Source organism: Capra hircus, chromosome 13 (assembly GCF_001704415.2).
Source record: "Capra hircus breed San Clemente chromosome 13, ASM170441v1, whole genome shotgun sequence".
NCBI classification, from domain to species: domain Eukaryota; kingdom Metazoa; phylum Chordata; class Mammalia; order Artiodactyla; family Bovidae; genus Capra; species Capra hircus.
Window position 1 is genome coordinate 32,854,760 of NC_030820.1, and position 18,050 is coordinate 32,872,809.

Below are 18,050 nucleotides of genomic sequence, written 5' to 3' on the forward strand. Positions count from 1 at the left end.
GGGAGTGTAGCAAAAATTTTCTTTATCTTGACAACGTTTCTTAGGGTAAGGTTAAATTCAAAAATGATAAGGCAGGCAATTCTGAGCAACTATTAGCTTTATTAAAATTCTTTTTCAATAAGTAATAAATGCACATGGCAAAACACAAAGGTACATAGAATAGTCATATCCAGTCACCAGCCATCAGGTCCCTCCCCAGAGGCAACCAGTTAGGTCTAGTGAGATGTACTGTTTTCCTCCAGAGATAGAAAAAAAAAAAAATATATATATATATATATGCATAGGTTACTTTTAACAATCTTTTAACAGCTTATCTTGGAGATGGTTCTGTTTCATTCCATGTACAGTTGGCACATTGTTTTTAACTTCTGCATGTTGATGGTGTTCTCAGTCGTGTCTGACTCTTTTGTGACCCTATGGACTGTAGCCTGCCAGGCCCCTCTGTCCATGGATTTGTCAGGCAAGAATACTGAATTGGGTTGCCATTTCCTTCTCCAGGGGCTCTTCCCACCCCATGGATGGAACTCTTGCATTGGCAGGCAGATTCTTTGTTTCCCCAGAGCCACCTGGGAAGCCCATAGTTATATGGTTGTATCATAGTTTATTTAATTGTTCTTTGCAAGTATATGCCTGTCTATTGGTAGACATTTAGGACTTTTATATCTTTTGCTATTACGAACAGTATTACACTCAGTGTCTTGCACAGCTCATTTTGTGAGTATGTAGATATGCCTGTAGAATAAATTTTATAGAAGTGGAGTTGCTAAGCCATATGCAGTGGTCCCATTGATACAATTCCAGATTATGCCTCAAGGTCCTCAGTCAGTCCCATTTCCAGGAGCCTGGGTTTTCTCTGCACCTTTGCCAGTTCATTATGTTGTCAGACTCTTTGATCTTTGCTACTGGAGGTTAGAGAGAAATTGTATTTTTATTTGCATTTCTTTTAGTGGGGTAGAGTGTCACAAACCATATGTATTTCTTTGTTATTGAATTATCAGTTTATACTCTGACTCTCTTTCTCTTGGGTTGTTGGTATTTTTTTTTTTTAATTAATTAGTTAATTTTGGCTGCACTGGGTCTTTGTTGCTGTGTAGGCTTTCTCTAGCTGCAGCAAGAGGGAACTACTCTGGTTGCAGTGAACGAGCTTCTAATGGGAATGGCTTCTCTTACTGTGGAGCGCAGGCTCAGTAGTTGCGGCACGTGAGCTTAGTTGCTCCACTGCTGTGGAATCTCCCCAGGCCAGGGATTGAACCTGTGTCCTCTGCATTGGCAGGCAGATTTTTATCCATTGCGCCACAGGGAAAGTCCAGGTGGTTGGCTTTTTGGGTAATGAATTTAGGAAATTAACTCTTTTTAAGTTACACTTTCTCTGATTAAAAAAAAAACTATTGAAATGCTGTGGTTTTATAGCCAAAGTGTCAGTTTGTGTAAGAAAGAGTTTAAAATTTACATGCAGTCGAGGTTTTTAGATTTGCTTTAATTGAACTGTCTTTGTCATATTTTTGTACTTAGAAGTTTGTCTCTTAAGTACTCTGAAATAACTTTTACAAGTACTGCAGTTGTCTACTTCTAAAGCTGTTCCTTGGAGAAGTTGGTGAATTGGATCTTTCTTTTGGGAATAAGTAGTGCAAGTAGGTCTTTGGCCACTTTTGTCTGTTTTTGTTGTCGTTTTTCTCATGATAGTCTTTTGGATTTTCTACTTTTAGAATCCTTTTCCTAAGAGTACATCTATTTCATTATATTCAAATTTATTCATATTTTGTTGTTCAGTCACTCAGTTTTATCTTGACTCTTTGCGACCCCATGGACTGCAGCATACCCTGTCCATCACCAACTCCCAGAGCTTGCTCAAACTCATGTCCATTGAGTCAGTGATGCCATCCAACCGTCTCATTCTCTGTCGTCCCCTTCTCCTACCTTCAGTCTTTGCCAGCATCAGGGTCTTTTCCAAGCAGTTAGTTCTTTGCATCAGGTGGTCAAAGTATGAGTTTCAGCTTTAGCGTCAGTCCTTCCAGTGAATATTCAGGACTGATTTCCTTTAGGACTGACTGGTTGGATCTCCTTGTAGTCCAAGGGACTCTCAAGAGTCTTCTCCAACACCACAGTTCAAAAGCATCAGTTCTTGCGTGATCAGCCTTCTTTATAGTCCAATTCTCACATCCATACATGACTACTGGAAAAACCATAGCTTTGACTAGACGGATCTTTGTCAGCAAAGTAATTAATGTCTCTGCTCTTTAATATGTTGTCTAGGTTCAGTCAGTTCAGTTCAGTTCAGTCGCTAGGTCCTGTCCGACTCTTTGCGACCCCGTGAATTGCAGCACGCCAGGCCTCCCTGTTCATCACCATCTCATGGAGTTCACTCAAACTCACGTCCATCGAGTCCGTGATGCCATCCAGCCATCTCATCCTCGGTCGTCCCCTTCTCCTCCTGCCCCCAATCCCTCCCAGCATCAGAGTCTTTTCCAATGAGTCAACTCTTCTCATGAGGTGGCCGAAGTACTGGAGCTTCAGCTTTAGCATCATTCCTTCCAAAGAAATCCCAGGGTTGATCTCCTTCAGAATGGAGCGGTTGGATCTCCTTGCAACCAAGGGACTCTCAAGAGTCTTCTCCAACACCACAGTTCAAAAGCATCAATTCTTCGGCGCTCAGCCTTCTTCACAGTCCAACTCTCACATCCATACATGATCACAGGAAAAACCATAGCCTTGACTAGGCAAACCTTAGTCGGCAAAGTAATGTCTCTGCTTTTGAATATACTGTCTAGGTTGGTCATAACTTTTCTTCCAAGGAGTAAGCATCTTTTAATTTCATGGCTGCAGTCACCATCTGCAGTGATTTTGGAGCCCGAAAAAATAAAGTCTGACACTGTTTCCCCATCTATTTCCCATGAAGTGATGGGACCAGATGCCATGATCTTTGTTTTCTGAATGTTGAGCTTTAAGCCAACATTTTCACTCTCCTCTTGCACTTTCATCAAGAGGCTTTTTAGCTCCTCTTCACTTTCTGCCATAAGGGTGGTGTCATCTGCATATCTGAGGTTATTGATATTTCTCCCGGCAATCTTGATTCCAGCTTGTGTTTCTTCCAGTCCAGCGTTTCTCCTTTTCCTATTTGGAACAGTCTGTTGTTCCATGTCCAGTTCTAACTGTTGCTTCCTGACCTGCATACAGATTTCTCAAGAGGCAGGTCAGGTTGTCTGGTATTCCCATCTCTTTCAGAATTTTCCACAGTTTATTGTGATCCACACAGTCAACGGCTTTGACATAGTTAACAAAGCAGAAATAGATTTTTTCTGGAACTCTCTTGCTTTTTCCATGATCCAGCACATGTTGGCAATTTGATCTCTGGTTCCTCTGCCTTTTCTAAAACCAGTTTGAACATCAGGGAGTTCACGGTTCACATATTGCTGAAGCCTGGCTTGGAGAATTTTGAAAATTACTTTACTAGCATGTGAGATGAGTGCAATTGTGCAGTAGTTTGAGCACTCTTTTGCATTGCCTTTCTTTGGAATTGGAATGAAAACTGATCTTTTCCAGTCCTGTGGCCACTGCTGAGTTTTCCAAGTTTGCTGGCATATTGAGTGCAGCACTTTCACAGCATCATCTTTCAGGATTTGAAACCGCTCAACTGGAATTCCATCACCTCTACTAGCTTTGTTCGTAGTGATTATTTCTAAGGCCCACTTGACTTCACATTCCAAGATGTCTGGCTCTAGATTAGTGATCACATCATCATGATTATCTGTGTCGTGAAGATCTTTTTTGTACAGTTCTTCCGTGTATTCTTGCCACCTCTTCTTAATATCTTCTGCTTCTGTTAGGTCCAGACCATTTCTGTCCTTTATCGAGCCCATCTTTGCACGAAATGTTCCCTTGGTATCTCTAATTCTCTTGAAGAGACCTCTAGTCTTTCCCATTCTGTTGTTTTCCTCTATTTCTTTGCATTGATCGCTGAAGAATGCTTTCTTATCTCTTCTTGCTATTCTTTGGAACTCTGCATTCAGATGCTTATATCTTTCCTTTTCTCCTTTGCTTTTCGCTTCTCTTCTTTTCAGAGCTATTTGTAAGGCCTCCCCAGACAGCCATTTTGCTTTTTTGCATTTCTTTTCCATGGGGATGTTCTTGATCCCTGTCTCCTGTACAATGTAACGAACCTCATTCCATAGTTCATCAGGCACTCTATCTGTCAGATCTAGGCCCTTAAATCTATTTCTCACTTCCGCTGTATAATCGTACGGGATTTGATTTAGGTCATACCTGAATGGTCTAGCGGTTTTCTCTACTTTCTTCATTTTGAGTCTGAATTTGGTAATAAGGAGTTCATGATCTGAGCCACAGTCAGCTCCTGGTCTTGTTTTTGTTGACTGTATAGAGCTTCTCCATCTTTGGCTGCATAGCTTTTCTTCCAAGGAGCAGGCGTCTTTTAATTTCATGGCTGCAGTCACCATCTGCAGTGCTTTTGGAGTCCCCAAAATTAAAGTCTCTCACTGTTTTCATTGTTTCTCCATGTAATTGCCATGAAGTGATGGGATTGGATGCCATGATCTTTGTTTTCTGAATGTTGAGTTTTAAGCCAGCTTTTTCACTCCTCTTTGACTTTCATGAAGAGGTTCTTTAGTTCTTTGCTTTGTGCCACAAGGGTGGTGTCATCTGCATATCTGAGGTTATTGATATTTCTCCCAGTAATCTTGATTCCATCTTGTGCTTCATCCAGCCCGGCATCTGCCGTGATGTACTGTGTATAGAAGTTAAATAAGCAGGGTGGCACTATACAGCCTTGACGTACTCCTTTCCCAATTTGGATCCAGTCTGTTGTTCCGTGTCTGGTTCTAACCATTGCTTCGTGACCTGCATACAGATTTCTCAGGAAGCAGGCAAGGTGGTCTGGTATTCCCATCTCTTGAAGAATTTTCCACAATTTGGTGTGATCTACAGAGCCAAAGGCTTTGGCATAATAAATAAAACAGAAATAGATTTTTTTTGGACGTCTCTTGCTTTTTCTATGATCCAACGGATGTTGGCAATTTGATCTCTGGTTCCTCTGCTTTTTCTAAATCCAGCTTGAACCTCTGGAAGTTCATGGTTCATGTACTGTTGAAGCCTGCCTTGGAGAATTTCTAGCATTACTTTGCTAGCATATAAGATGAGTGCAACTGTGTGGTAGTTTGACGATTCTTTGGCATTGCCTTTCTTTGGGATTGAAATGAAAACTGACCTTTTCCAGTCCTGTGGCCACTGCTGAGTTTTCCAAATTCGTTGGCATACTGAGTGCAGCACTTTCACAGCATACTGTTTCTGTCCTTTATTGTTCCCATCTTTGCATGAAATGTTCACTTGGTATCTCTGATTTTCTTGAAGAGATCTCTAGTCTTTCCCATTCTGTTGTTTTCCTCTAGTTTTTTGCATTGATCACTGAAGAGGGCTTTCTTATCTTTCTCTGCTATTCTTTGGAACTCTGCATTCAAGTGGTATGTCTTTCCTTTTATCCTTTGCCTTTGACTTCCCTTCTTTTCCCAGCTATTTGTAAGGCCTCCTCAGACAACCATTTTGCCTTTTTGCATTTTTTTTTCTTGGAGATGGTCTTGATCCCTGCCTCCTGTACATTGTCACAAACCTCCGTCCATAGTTCTTCAGGCACTCTGTCTATCAGATCTAATCCCTTGAATCTATTTGTCACTTCCACTGTATAATCATAAGGGATTTGATTTAGGCCATATCTGAATGATTTAGTGGTTTTCCCTACTTCAGTTTAAGTCTGAATTTGACAATAAGCAGTTCATGATCTGAGCCACAGTTCCCAGTCTTTTGTTTTTTTGCTGACTGTATAGAGCTGCTCCATCTTTGGCTGCACAGAATATAGTCAATCTGATTTCAGTATTGACCATCTGATGATGTCCATGTGTAGAGTCTTCTCTTGTGTTGTTGGAGGAGGGTGTTTGCTATGACCAGTGCGTTCTCTTGGCAAAACTGTCAGCCTTTGCCCTGCTTCATTTTGTACTCCAAGGCCAAATTTACCTGTTACTCCAGGTATCTCTTGACTTCCCACTTTTGCATTCCAGTCCCCTATGATGAAAAGAACATCTTTTTTGGGTGTTAGTTCTAGACAGTCTTGTAGGTCCTCATAGAACCATTCAGCTTCTTCGGCGTTACTGTTTGGGGCATAGACTTGGATTACTGTGATATTGAATTGTTTGCCTTGGAAATGAACAGAGATCATTCTGTCGTTCTTGAGATTGCACCCTGGTACTGCATTTTGGACTCTTGTTGACTTTGATGGGCTACTCCATTTCTTCTAAGGAATATAATGGTCATCTGAATTAAATTTGCCCATTCCAACCCATTTTAGTTCACTGATTCCTAAAATGTCGATGTTCACTCTTGCCATCTCCTGTGTGACCGCTTCTAATTTACCTCGATTCATGACCTAACATTCCAGTTCCTATGCAGTATTGTTCTTTACAGCTTCAGACTTAACTTCCATCACCAGTCACACCCACAACTGGGCGCTGTTTTTGCTTTGGCTCCATCTCTTATTCTTTCTGGAGTTATTTCTCCGGTCTTCTCCAGTAGCATATTGGGCACCTACCAACCTGGGGAGTTCATCTTTCAGTGTCGTATCTTTTTTGCCTTTTCATACTGTTCATCAGGTTCTCAAGGCAAGAATACTGAAGTGGTTTGCCATTCCCTTCTCCAGTGGGCCATGTTTTGTCAGAACTCTCCACCATGACCCTTCCGTCTTGGGTGGCCCTACAGAGCATGGCTCATAGTTTCATTGAGTTAGGCAAGGCTGTGGTCCATGTGATCAGTTTGGTTAGTTTTCTGTGACTGTGGTTTTCATTCTTTCTGCTCTCTGATGGATAAGGATCAGAGGCTTAAATGGAAGCTTCCTTTTGGGAGAGACTGACTTTTTCATACTCCGTTACGTTAAAATTCATGGGTCTGTGTTGCATTTTGCATGAATCTTTTACCTGTGCATATTTTGTAGCGTCTTGTAGGTCATTTGGAAAATACCAGTTTATGAAGTTTGCTGAGTTTTCAAATGTTGGCACATTTTATTTTATGATATCAAAGAATCACAAATCAATATTATCATTGTCAAAATCACTAAGTTTTGGAATATTGTCAGCCTTACCGTGGCATAAGTGCTGAATTTTCCAAAATTCTGCTTTCTGTTTGACAGCTTTAATATGTTATTGTCAACATATACTATCATTTATTTTCCTTGAAATGACAGGCTCTCCTCATCCGTTTTTGAGATAATGTCTACCTGCCAAAAGTCAAGTTTAAATAATCACAGTGTATCACAGCCAGTTGTTTTTTTTTTTAGGGAAAAAAAATTGGTTCCATGAAAAAAATGTGACTAATTTCTGCCTGCAACTCAGTCACACAGACCTCAAGGGAACTATCATTCACTCAGTATTCAAATATCCATTATTTATCCTGAGGTATACATTCCACAGTTTTTCTGATTTTGAAAATTAAACTCAAAAAGCTTATTTAAAGTGGAAGTATATTTGAAGTGGAAATATATTTTAGCATTTTTCAGAGAGGTTAGTAGATACTATCTAAATAAATATAAGATTGAGTATAAAATAAATTTAGAAATGAAAATAAATCCTTCCAAAATATGTTGCTCATTGAAAGAAAAACGTGCTCAGAGTGAAGCACAAAGCAAAATCCGGGTCAGTCTTAAAAGAGAGCTCTGAAAAACGATTTAGAAAAATTAAACACAAAGGCATATCAAAGGAATATGAGAATGTCCATTTCCATAGAGAAAGTAGATAATTTCAACTAAGGGGGATCACTAACATCTTTAAAATGATAAAGCCCTATACATCAACTCAGTGAAAACCTAATCATTAGAAATAGTTCAGGTAAGTAGCATAATGACTATTAGCAAAACAGGAAATAAAAGGAAGAATAGAGACTCCATGGGAGTAAACTTTATTTTACTTTTCAAGGTCAGGTAGATGTAAAAAGTTGTAAAATAACAAAGTAGGTGTAATTGATAGATACTGAATTCTACATTCTGCAAATGGAGAATAAACCTTCTTAGGAGTGTCTATAAAGTTTTCACAAAACATGCCATATGTTTGGCTGTAAGGTAAGCCTTAAATTCCTGTGGAAGATATATTTGATGTTCATTTTAGCCTGCCAGCAATTACATCGCCTAAAAGGTAAACATTTTTACCTCTAGATTAGGGATTGAAAGAGAAATAAGGCCTTTCCTTTACACATTTCTGTGCCCAGAATTTTGATAGAGTATGTGTGTTGATTTTATAATTTAGAAAAGTTTTTGAATGCCTCACTTTAGTAACCTTAGTGATGATCATTCAGCATGGAATTTAGAATGTACCTACTGCCTAGTCCTTACCTAGTGCAGCCTCATTAGGGGAAGGGTGGTAACTAAGACATAGAAAACAATCTACAGTGAATTAGGTAAGATAATCCTGTTTGTCTACTTTTTGAGTGTGAATAAGAATTCTTGCCAAATGTAGCGTTCCATTCATATGATTTTGAATTAGTGTCCTTGGTCACAGATGTGCTTGGTAGATTACTCCCATGTGAACATGATTAGATGGGTAGTTATTCTGATAATCTGTATCTCTAATTTACTTCATTTGCTTTGGGGATATAAAATGGTTGTAGTTTCCATTTGAATTATATCCCCAGTAAAAACAATAAGAATGTCAGTAATGAGTATAAATTGTGGACCACATTGATATCAGTGAAGTAGATTTTAATTTTTTAAGTTTGGTTGGAAAAATAGGATATGGAGTTCTCATTGGCCATCTTTTCATTACAGAAAGAATTGGTTGTCTTCTTGGGCCGTTTTACAGGGTTCATCTTTACTCTTCACCAAAACCCAAGGAAGTAGCACAAGTTGGGTAAGTATTTTTTTTCTTTGGAGGCTTTACACATTTGAATTATGTGGACAGTATTGCACTTGAATTTCATAAGGTAGTCCAGAGTCCTTAACTACCACTCATGTGCAAATAAATGAGGCTTTCTTAGTTAAAGACGCATTTTGACTCATAAGAGAAACAAAAGGGCCACTTAGAAAAGTTGACTTGTATTGTTAAAATCCCGACTTTGCTCTTTTAGGTATTTAGTTAGAAAATAAGCTGTCATGTGGCAAGCCCCACCTTGATATGTGACCTGACACTTGGATACTAGTCAGGTTTCCATGTCTATATATGATATCAGCCCCACTTTCAGAAGAAAATAAAATGTTACTATTACTTGTGGAACTTTGAAGTTGTTTGTATATTTGAGTGTTTACTACTGTTAATTCTTGGTTATTTATAATACAAATACCAAAAATTATAATTTGTGACATACCGTAATAGGTTAACATTTTTTGAATCCTGAAAATGTATGAGATACTGTTCTAAGTATAGAGGATGGAAAAAAAAAAAGTATAGAGGATGGTGTGTGTGTGTGTGTGTGTGTATATGTATATATCTGTATTATTCTCTTAACTTTGGGGGAATACTGTTTGTCATCCCCCTCCCTCTGTTGGAGATGAGAAAATGAGGTGTGAAACAGTTCAGTGACTCGCTCAAAGTTTTAGAGCTACGTAAGTGACAGATCTGGGTACCATTTTGGCTCCATAGTCCATGCTCTGGATATGTCCAAAAAGATTTAAGAATGAAATTAAGCTAATATCTTTCATCTGCTTTATATCCTACCTTAATGAATATTTCTTAAAATTACTCAGTTACTTTAAAATGACTAGGATCTGTTGGCCTTATCTTTGATAAAAGAGAAATCCATTTGTAAAATCAAAGCAAATCTTAGTCACATACCTTTACAGTCATGTAACATTGTTCAGAGCATGCTAGTCCTCAAGTACCATGATGTAGTAACCTCCAAAACTGTTGGGTTGAGTGCAGATAGGAACTTTCTGGAATATTTCTTCTCTTTTGCTTCTCTGAGGCTTTGATTTGCGCTCTGGTCCGCCAGTACAGTGAAACTGACCTGTGATACGCTTATTCACATTAAACAATTGAAATTTTTATTTGACTTGTCTTAAAGTAAATTGATAATTATTTTTCCTTTGTCACCTGAGGTGAAGCGTATGGTACTTTTTCGTTATATTAACGCATTTCTAGAAGACGATGCATTTATTTATTCTTCCTACTTGTGGCTCAACTTTTATTTAAAATTGAGTGAAGAAAGTGAATGAAAGCAATGGAGAAGCAATTAGAGATTAATAAAAAATTCCTGAAGAAAGTTGGATAATGATCATTTATTTGATAATTACCAATCCCTAAAGATTGCAAGCTGTAGTATATACAGATAAAACAAGTACATAGATCACTGTGGTAAGTGAGGCATCATTGAGGTAGGCAGATATGTCCGTGCTGCTAATTTGCTTCAGTCTTATCTGACTCTTTGCAGCCCTGTGGACTGTAGCCCGCCAAACTCCTCTGTCCATGGGATTTTCTAGGTGAGACTACTGGAGTGGGTAGCTGTTTTCCTTTTTTGAGGGATCTTCCCCACACCAGGATCGAACCTGTGTCTCTTATGTCTCCTGCTTTGGCAGGCAGGTTCTTCACCCCTGGCGCCACTGTGACTTAAAGAAAATGATTTTTTTTTTTTCTAATTAGGGGATGTTAAGTGAATACCCCAGCACAGAACCATTAGTATAGACTAATGGTTGCATTTTAAGAAGGGCTCTTGAAGACTTTACATAAATCAGAACTCATAATTAAAACTAATGCCAGCGGAGGGCATAGGGTATTTCTGTTCATCATCTCAAGTTGGGTTACTGCATTACCATGTGATAATAGCAGAAACATAGTTTAAAATTCACTGAGCTCACCAATTTTGAAATTGTGAAATTCTTAATAGCGTTTTAACTTTAGAGATTCAGTATTTGAGTTTTTGCCTTTAAATGAAATTTTATTAATATATTGTCAGTAATACATTACGATAATCATTTCAGATTGATATAATTCAATAAAACATAGTCACACTGTGTTTTATAGTCTTAAAAACTAAACAGATGTGGGATATGATAAAATGCTTGATTATGCAGTCAATTCTTAATTTTTATTAAATGGCTAACAAGTCTCAAACCACCTTGCTTTTTCTTCCCATATGTAACACATAATAAGGAAATTGAAACTAATTTAAGTGGCCTAAGTAAAAGCAAATAAAATTATTCAAATTAAAAAATGTGTAAGTATATGTAATATATTTTGGTGTATATAGCACTCATAAATATTAAAAATTGAGGAAATATGCAAGATGCTTTTTAATTAACTCTGTAATTAGGATTGTTCACAAAGGATTTGAAAGACTCCTAGCTTTGGTTTCTGTACTCAGTCACCAGCTAGATCTATCACAAGTAAAATGTGTCCTGTTTATATAGTGAAATCACGTCTTACCTGAGGCTGGCATGTAAGCCAAAAAGACAAGAATCACCTCCAGTGAAAATTTCCATTGAGTGTAACCTAGGAAGATGCTGTCTGGGGTCAGTCTCTGGTAGAGTCAGTTTTTCCCTTTGCTGTTGGAAGACATTATGTTTCCTTCAGTTGGGCTCAGATGGTTTGTTCCAGGGCCGTGTTGGAGATGTATGATTCCTTACAGATTAGTTTCATACTAAGTGCAAAAACCTCTGCTGATATCCCCTGGAAGAAATAGCCAATTCAGATCTTACACTCACTCCTGGGCATATACGCATTGATGGGATGCTGAGCAAAACCATCCATACTATTTGAGCCTCTCTTTTTAGAAAACCGTTCACGCTTTGTATTTATTTTTGATTTCATGGGTAGTTAAGATGGAGCAAATGGAATGTGCACACGCTGCCCGTAAGATAACATTACACCAGTGCACATCATCCAGAATCCAGCCAGCCTCTCCTTCTCCTTTGGGGTGGGGAGACATCACTTGTTTCCTGGAAAGTATTAGTTGTCCCATGGGTTGTTAGATCAGTAACTTAAATTATACTTGTCTTTTTCTTACCTCCTTTCACCTTATTTGTTCAGCGGGTCATAGCAACACCCCCACCTCCAGCTCGTCTCCAGACCTCGCCAGGTGTTCCTGGGTGACAGCCTTGCCTCTGGTAGAGAGCCACAGTCCCTGAGTAAGGGGAAAGCGAGCTGGATGGTAGGGCCTCTCCTCAGAGAGATCTTAGACAGGAAGCAGAGTACGTGGTCCTGCCAGCCACAGGGAGGAGGCTCAAGGCTTTGTGAGGAGGGGCTGTACGGCTCATCTCTGTTACCCCCCAAGTCTTCCCTTGGTGGGTTAACAAGTCTGTTAAGGGAGGACAGATTTGTTCAAAGTGAGTTGTAAAAAGCATTCATCTCAAAGATAAGCGTGAATTGATAGAATGACAAAGTCAGAAAATGCCCTGAGGTAAATTCTTCGGCTTTTGGAGAATATTTTGGAGACGTAGCCTTGCCTGTGTTGTGTCTGCTTGCAGAGTTGTATTTTTGTCCCGCCTGGTTCCATTGTGGTTTTCTCTTGTATGTCATTTTGCCATTGTGCACTGTAATGACATCGTCATTTTCTTCCCTCTTCCCATCAAGTCATTCTGCCAGCAGGGCTCAGTCTCTGAGCTCCTGCTCTCGCTGCTTTCTTCCTGGAAACTCTCTGTCCGCCGCCGGCCTGCTGTCGCATATGTAAAATCTGATCCTGTTTCTGCTGCCACTGTATGTGTTCTTGTTGCATGTCCCTTGCCACAGCTGTTCTGTTTTCTTTTCCATGAATGCATTGGGGCGATGATTACAGTAGAGAAAAGCAGGACTGGGTTTTGAGGAATAACGGATAGCAAACATGAAATTTTGCTGACCACAGTAGAGCATTTTTATAGCATTCCTTGTCATGTCATTGTATTTGGTTACTGTAACTTATTTGGTTGGTTATTTATATCTTAGCTTATAACTATCTACCAAGCATGTCATGATGACAAGTTAAACTGTATTAAATTTTTATCATTTTGTTAAATGTATCCATTTAAGTTTTATAACTTTGGAAATACATCAGATTTGCTCAGAAAGTTATCTGTGCCCATCATAGCTTTGTGATTTAATTACAGTGATTTTTAAATTACAATGTGAATTAATTTTAATGTTTTTTTGAATGACAAAAGGTATAAGAAGGCAGAGGCTCTGTGGAATTTTAAAAATTTGTTTTGTGATTTTTTTAATTGTTCTACTAGTTCCATGAAATAGTCTGAATTTTGTTTTGATTCCACTAATAAATCCCATATAATACCTTGAATTTTGTTTAGTTATGTCACCTATAGTATTTAAGACCAACTGAAAAGATGTAGTAAAAGGGAACAGATGAGTTGAAGCATTTATTAAAAGTGAAATTACAAATGTTGTCACTGATGCTATGAATAGTGAATAAGTTATCACAAGGTTGGTGGGTAAGATTCATTTCTGATGACAAATAGAATTTGAAAATATTTTAGCAAGTGAGATTTTCTATAACAAATCTTTATGAACTTGAAGACTACAATTCATCAGCCTGTACGGACTTTTTAAACCCCCAAATCCTACAGTAACATAGGAATGCTCTTTTCTATTCTCAGTTAATAGATGAAACAGAAATTTAAGTTAATGATGGCAATATATAGAGTAGGTCTGTATTTAACATACATTTTTCTGCTGCTTACTAACCTTTTCCTTATCTGGTTAACAAAATATAGTAGCCAACTAAGTGCTGCTTCTTCTCAAACCACCCGTGTTCACTGTCTTCCTGATCTGTTCACCTTTCCTCTTTCAATTGCTGAGGCTTCAGAGAATCCGGCTCCAGCTTTTATTTCCAGTAAAGGCTGAATAAAAGAACATGGGGTTCAGGATTTTGTTTTTACAAGTTATTGTTAGTTGTTGACAACATAAAGAGTCAATAAGGAAATAACCTTTGAAAGTACAGAATCAGATTTAGAGAATGTTTATTCGGTAGAAAAGAACTTGGTTATCTGCCAGATGTTATTTATATGTATATAAGAATATGACCTTTTGAACATGTCATTTTACATAATTATGGATAGTTTAGAATAAATTCAAAAAAATAGAATTGCTCAGCCACAGTGTATATGTGTTTATAAATTTGAAAATATAGTATTAACAATTTTTCCTCTCCAGGAATTCTGGTTTATAGCCCACTTGAAAATGAGGGCCTATTACTCTCTAGCCTCACCAATGTAATTTTTCATCAAACTTTTTGTTGTTGTTTTTTACTAATGGGTGAAAAAAGATTTTAGCGTGGCTTTACTTTGTATTTTTCTTATAATGATGGAGGTTGAGCCATTTTGTTTCCTTTTAAATGAACTGTATGTAATCATGTCTTACAAACATTTTTCAATTTCAAGTAGGAATTGTTACTTTATGATATAAAAAGAGAAGAATTTGAGGTAACCCTCCGTTTCATTTATTGTTAATAATACAAAATTGGTCTTAATTCTTCTTGGATACATGTATGTACATGAGTATAAGAAAGGTTTTTCCTTTTTTCCGAAACGAAGTTTGGGAGTAATCAGTCCAAACCAGAGTTCACGGTGGACCTTAAGGGAGCGACCATCGAGATGGCTTCAAAGGATAAATCCAGCAAAAAGAATGTATTTGAGGTAATAAATTATTGTCTAAGTATAGTCCTTATTCTTAACCATAGTAATTTTAGGTTCTGAGTTATTGGGGAAGTTGTCTTTCAGTGTGATTAGTTAAGGCAGAGTTAGTCATTAAGTCAGTTTGTATTTGACTTAACTTTTAAGTCAAAAAGCTGGTGTAAAGATCTAGCTTTATTTGCGTAAGTGATTAGATCTCAGACTTTATATTACAAGCCTTTGTTCCAAGTCTTCAATTTCCCTAGCAACAGTAAAAGGTGTGGTTCCCTTTACCCACAAAATCCAATATTAAAAAGTAAGTTAAAGCCTTCCCAGTGTCATAAAAAGCTCCCCACAATAACACATACTTATTGCTGCCTAAGAGACCACCCCAAACTCAGTAGCCCAAGAAAAGACGCACGTTGTTTGCTCAGTTTGGCCTGCCCGGAGCGGAGTGGTGGTTCTGACCTCACCCAGGTCTGGTCACCAGGCTTCAGTCATCCAGCAGCTTGAGTAGGGCTGAACAGTCTAGTTGCTCTCTCTGGGCTCAGTGCTCACTGCTGGCTGGGCTCCTTCTCACTGACTCTTTCCTTGTTCAGTGGAGCGACTCTAGGCTTCTTCACATTCAGGGTCAGAGTGGGAGCCTCGGGGCTTCTTGAGATCTGGACGAAGAGTCAAACACCAGTGTGCTCTGCGTCTTAAAGCAAGTCAGGTGGCCAGCCGAAAATTCAGGGTCCCCCTGCTGGTGGAGGAGCCGCGGTCACACTGTGTGTGGAGAGCAGAGGGGTGTTCATACCAGCTTTGCAGATGGCCTTCCTTTAGTCTCCTGTCTCAGGCCTTTTCTCCTGTTGTCCAGGGGGTTAGAAGAGTTGACGCTTCCCTAGTGGAACCTAAGTGTTTCTGTCCTGTGGATTTTTACTCCTGATGAATCTACCTTCAGTACCAAGGGCTGCTAGTCTCTGCTTGTCGAATGTTTCCTCTCTTCCAAGACTCACAATAGAGATGTTGCAAATTTATGCATTTAAAATAGCACCTGTTTCATGTAGCTGGAGTTAATATCATCTGTAAATTATTTCCCCCTAGATTATCCAAAAAGAAGGAAAAAATTTCAAGCAGAGACTGCATTTTTTGCTTATTTTTATTTTTTTAGCATGTATCAAAAACTTTAATTTCATTCATTTTAAAAAATTAAATTATTTATTTTATTTGGAGGCTAATTACTTTACAATATTGTAGTGGTTTTTGCCATACAGTCACATGAATCAGCCATGGGTGTACATGTGTCCCCCATCCTGAACCCCCCTCCCACCTCCCTCCCCATCCCATCCCTCAGGGTTGTCCCAGTGCACCTGCCCTGAGTGTCCTGTCTCAGGCATTGAACCTGGACTGGCGATCTATTTCACACGTTTCAATGCTATTCTTAAGTGAGAACCTCTAACAGAACAGAGTATCTTACGTGCAGTGAATATTCACTATTGATTGATTGCTTGGCCTGCTCTCTAAGAAGAAATTCAGGGAAGGAAGTCACTGTTTCCTGAGGTAGCCTTGTTTCATTCCATAATGAAGAGGGTCCGTCCCATGGCCAAATAAATTGGGGAAATAGTGTGTATTTTATTCCTCTGTTAGAAAACCACAGCTCACCCTGGAGGAACAAAACTCCAAGAAGTCTGAAAGGATAGAGTCTTGTTCAGATCTCCTCAATCCAGTATTTTCTAAATTAACATCACACAATGAATCCTTTGTTTATTTTTTGAGGGATATCTTTTAAAACATTATTACAGGAGTTGTTTGAGGAATATATCTCAGAATGTTGTTTGAGAAGCATTGCCATATATTCCTCTGGGAAAAGGGAAATCAAACATTCACCAGCCAAAAATAGAAGGAATGCTCTCTATGGCTAACTCAAAACCCTTCTTCAGTTGAACCAAGGATGTCATATGTAAATTTGTTATCACATTCACATAGAATCATACATAGTGTCCTTACTTTAGTTCGTTCATGGTTTGATAGCTCAGTAATGTTTCTGCCTAAAGGGGATGTGAAAATTATTGTCTGTGCCCTCTCTTTGTACTAAGTCATTATATTTTCATACTAAGTAGGAAATACTGAAAGTCCAACCCTTCTATATTCCCTGTCTACATTTATTTTTTTTAGCCAGAGAGAAAAAATTTCTCAAGTTTATGTAGAACTATCATAGGTTTTATTTCTTTACAAATTATATTTCAATTCTCATTTAAAATGCATAGCCTAGATATTTGAACTTGTTTTTAATGATGACATATATAAGATTTCAGCAAGTTTTGTGGTGTTTGTGTGATAGTTTGGTATCCTAAATTATTAGCTTTTCATTGAGAATGTATTGTGAGAAAAACATCATGTTTTATAAAATAATTCAGCTGGTATTATTTTATACTGAAATAAAGGATAATGGCATCACTGTGGAATCTGTAACCTTGCATCACCATTAATAAAATATATGGCATCTCATCTTCTGCTGGTGGTTTAGTAGACTTTGAATTAAATCCATTTACTTGATTGAAAGTACTAACCACATATATATATATATTTTTCCCTTTAAAGCTGAAAACCCGTCAAGGAACGGAATTGCTGATTCAGTCTGATAATGACACTGTTATCAATGATTGGTTTAAAGTTCTCAGTAGTACTATCAGTAATCAGGTATGTGTTTGACTTAGGGTTTATTTATTTATTTATTTATTTATTTATTTGACCTTAGAGCTGTTTAATCTTTCTTCCTTTTTTTTTTTTTTTTGGCTATTTATTGTATGTCTAATTTCCAATTTATGTGTGGAAAAAATACTTTTTAAAAATGCATATTTGACAGTGATCAGTTTAGCAATTCCTGGGCCTGATGGGGCTTTCCCGTTGGCTCAGCGGTAAAGAATCCGTTCGCAATGCAGGAGACATAAGACATGCGGGTTTGATTGCTGGGTCAGGAAGCTCCCCTGGAGGAGGGCATGGCAAACCTGCTCCAGTGTTGTTGGCAGGAAATCCTGTGAACAGAGGAGCCTGACGGGTGACAGTCGATGGGGTCTCAAAGAGTTGGACATGACTCAGCCAGGAGCACAAGAGAGGCTGATGAGTGATTTAGCATGCACATTTATAGGATGCTTGCCACCAGTAGATTTCACATAACTGTCACATGAGGCGTTGGTTCAAAAGCAGTTAGCTCCAGAGGCAGGGCCAGCCGCTATGCCCAGTCTGCTCTATTGTCATCTTGTCATCAACTGGATGTGCTGGAAATCATACCGTTTGGGGGAAACTGGTACTGAGCAAAATGGTGAGATGAATGAAGTCGTCTGGTCATTCGCACTTTCTCCTTCCTAGTACCTTTTCTACTTACAGTACCCTTGTGTTCGTGGTAAATTTCTTCTCATATGTATTATGCCTAAAAGCACTTCCTATTTATATTCTGAAGCTGAGTTAGTAAGAGCAGTAATAAACAACTTGAAGCTGCACT

General features: G+C 38.4%; 1 protein-coding gene across 7 annotated transcripts in view; it reads left to right on the forward strand.

The window, feature by feature from the left end:
- Positions 1-18,050, forward strand: part of ARHGAP12 (Rho GTPase activating protein 12) — a 117,450-nt gene that overhangs the window by 87,539 nt on the left and 11,861 nt on the right. For all 7 annotated transcript variants that reach the window (XM_018057173.1, XM_018057172.1, XM_018057175.1 and 4 more), the window contains 3 exons: positions 8,810-8,891; positions 14,492-14,593; positions 17,150-17,248. In XM_018057173.1, coding sequence (XP_017912662.1) covers positions 8,810-8,891; positions 14,492-14,593; positions 17,150-17,248 — 283 coding nt within the window. The remainder of the gene's footprint in view (positions 1-8,809; positions 8,892-14,491; positions 14,594-17,149; positions 17,249-18,050) is intronic.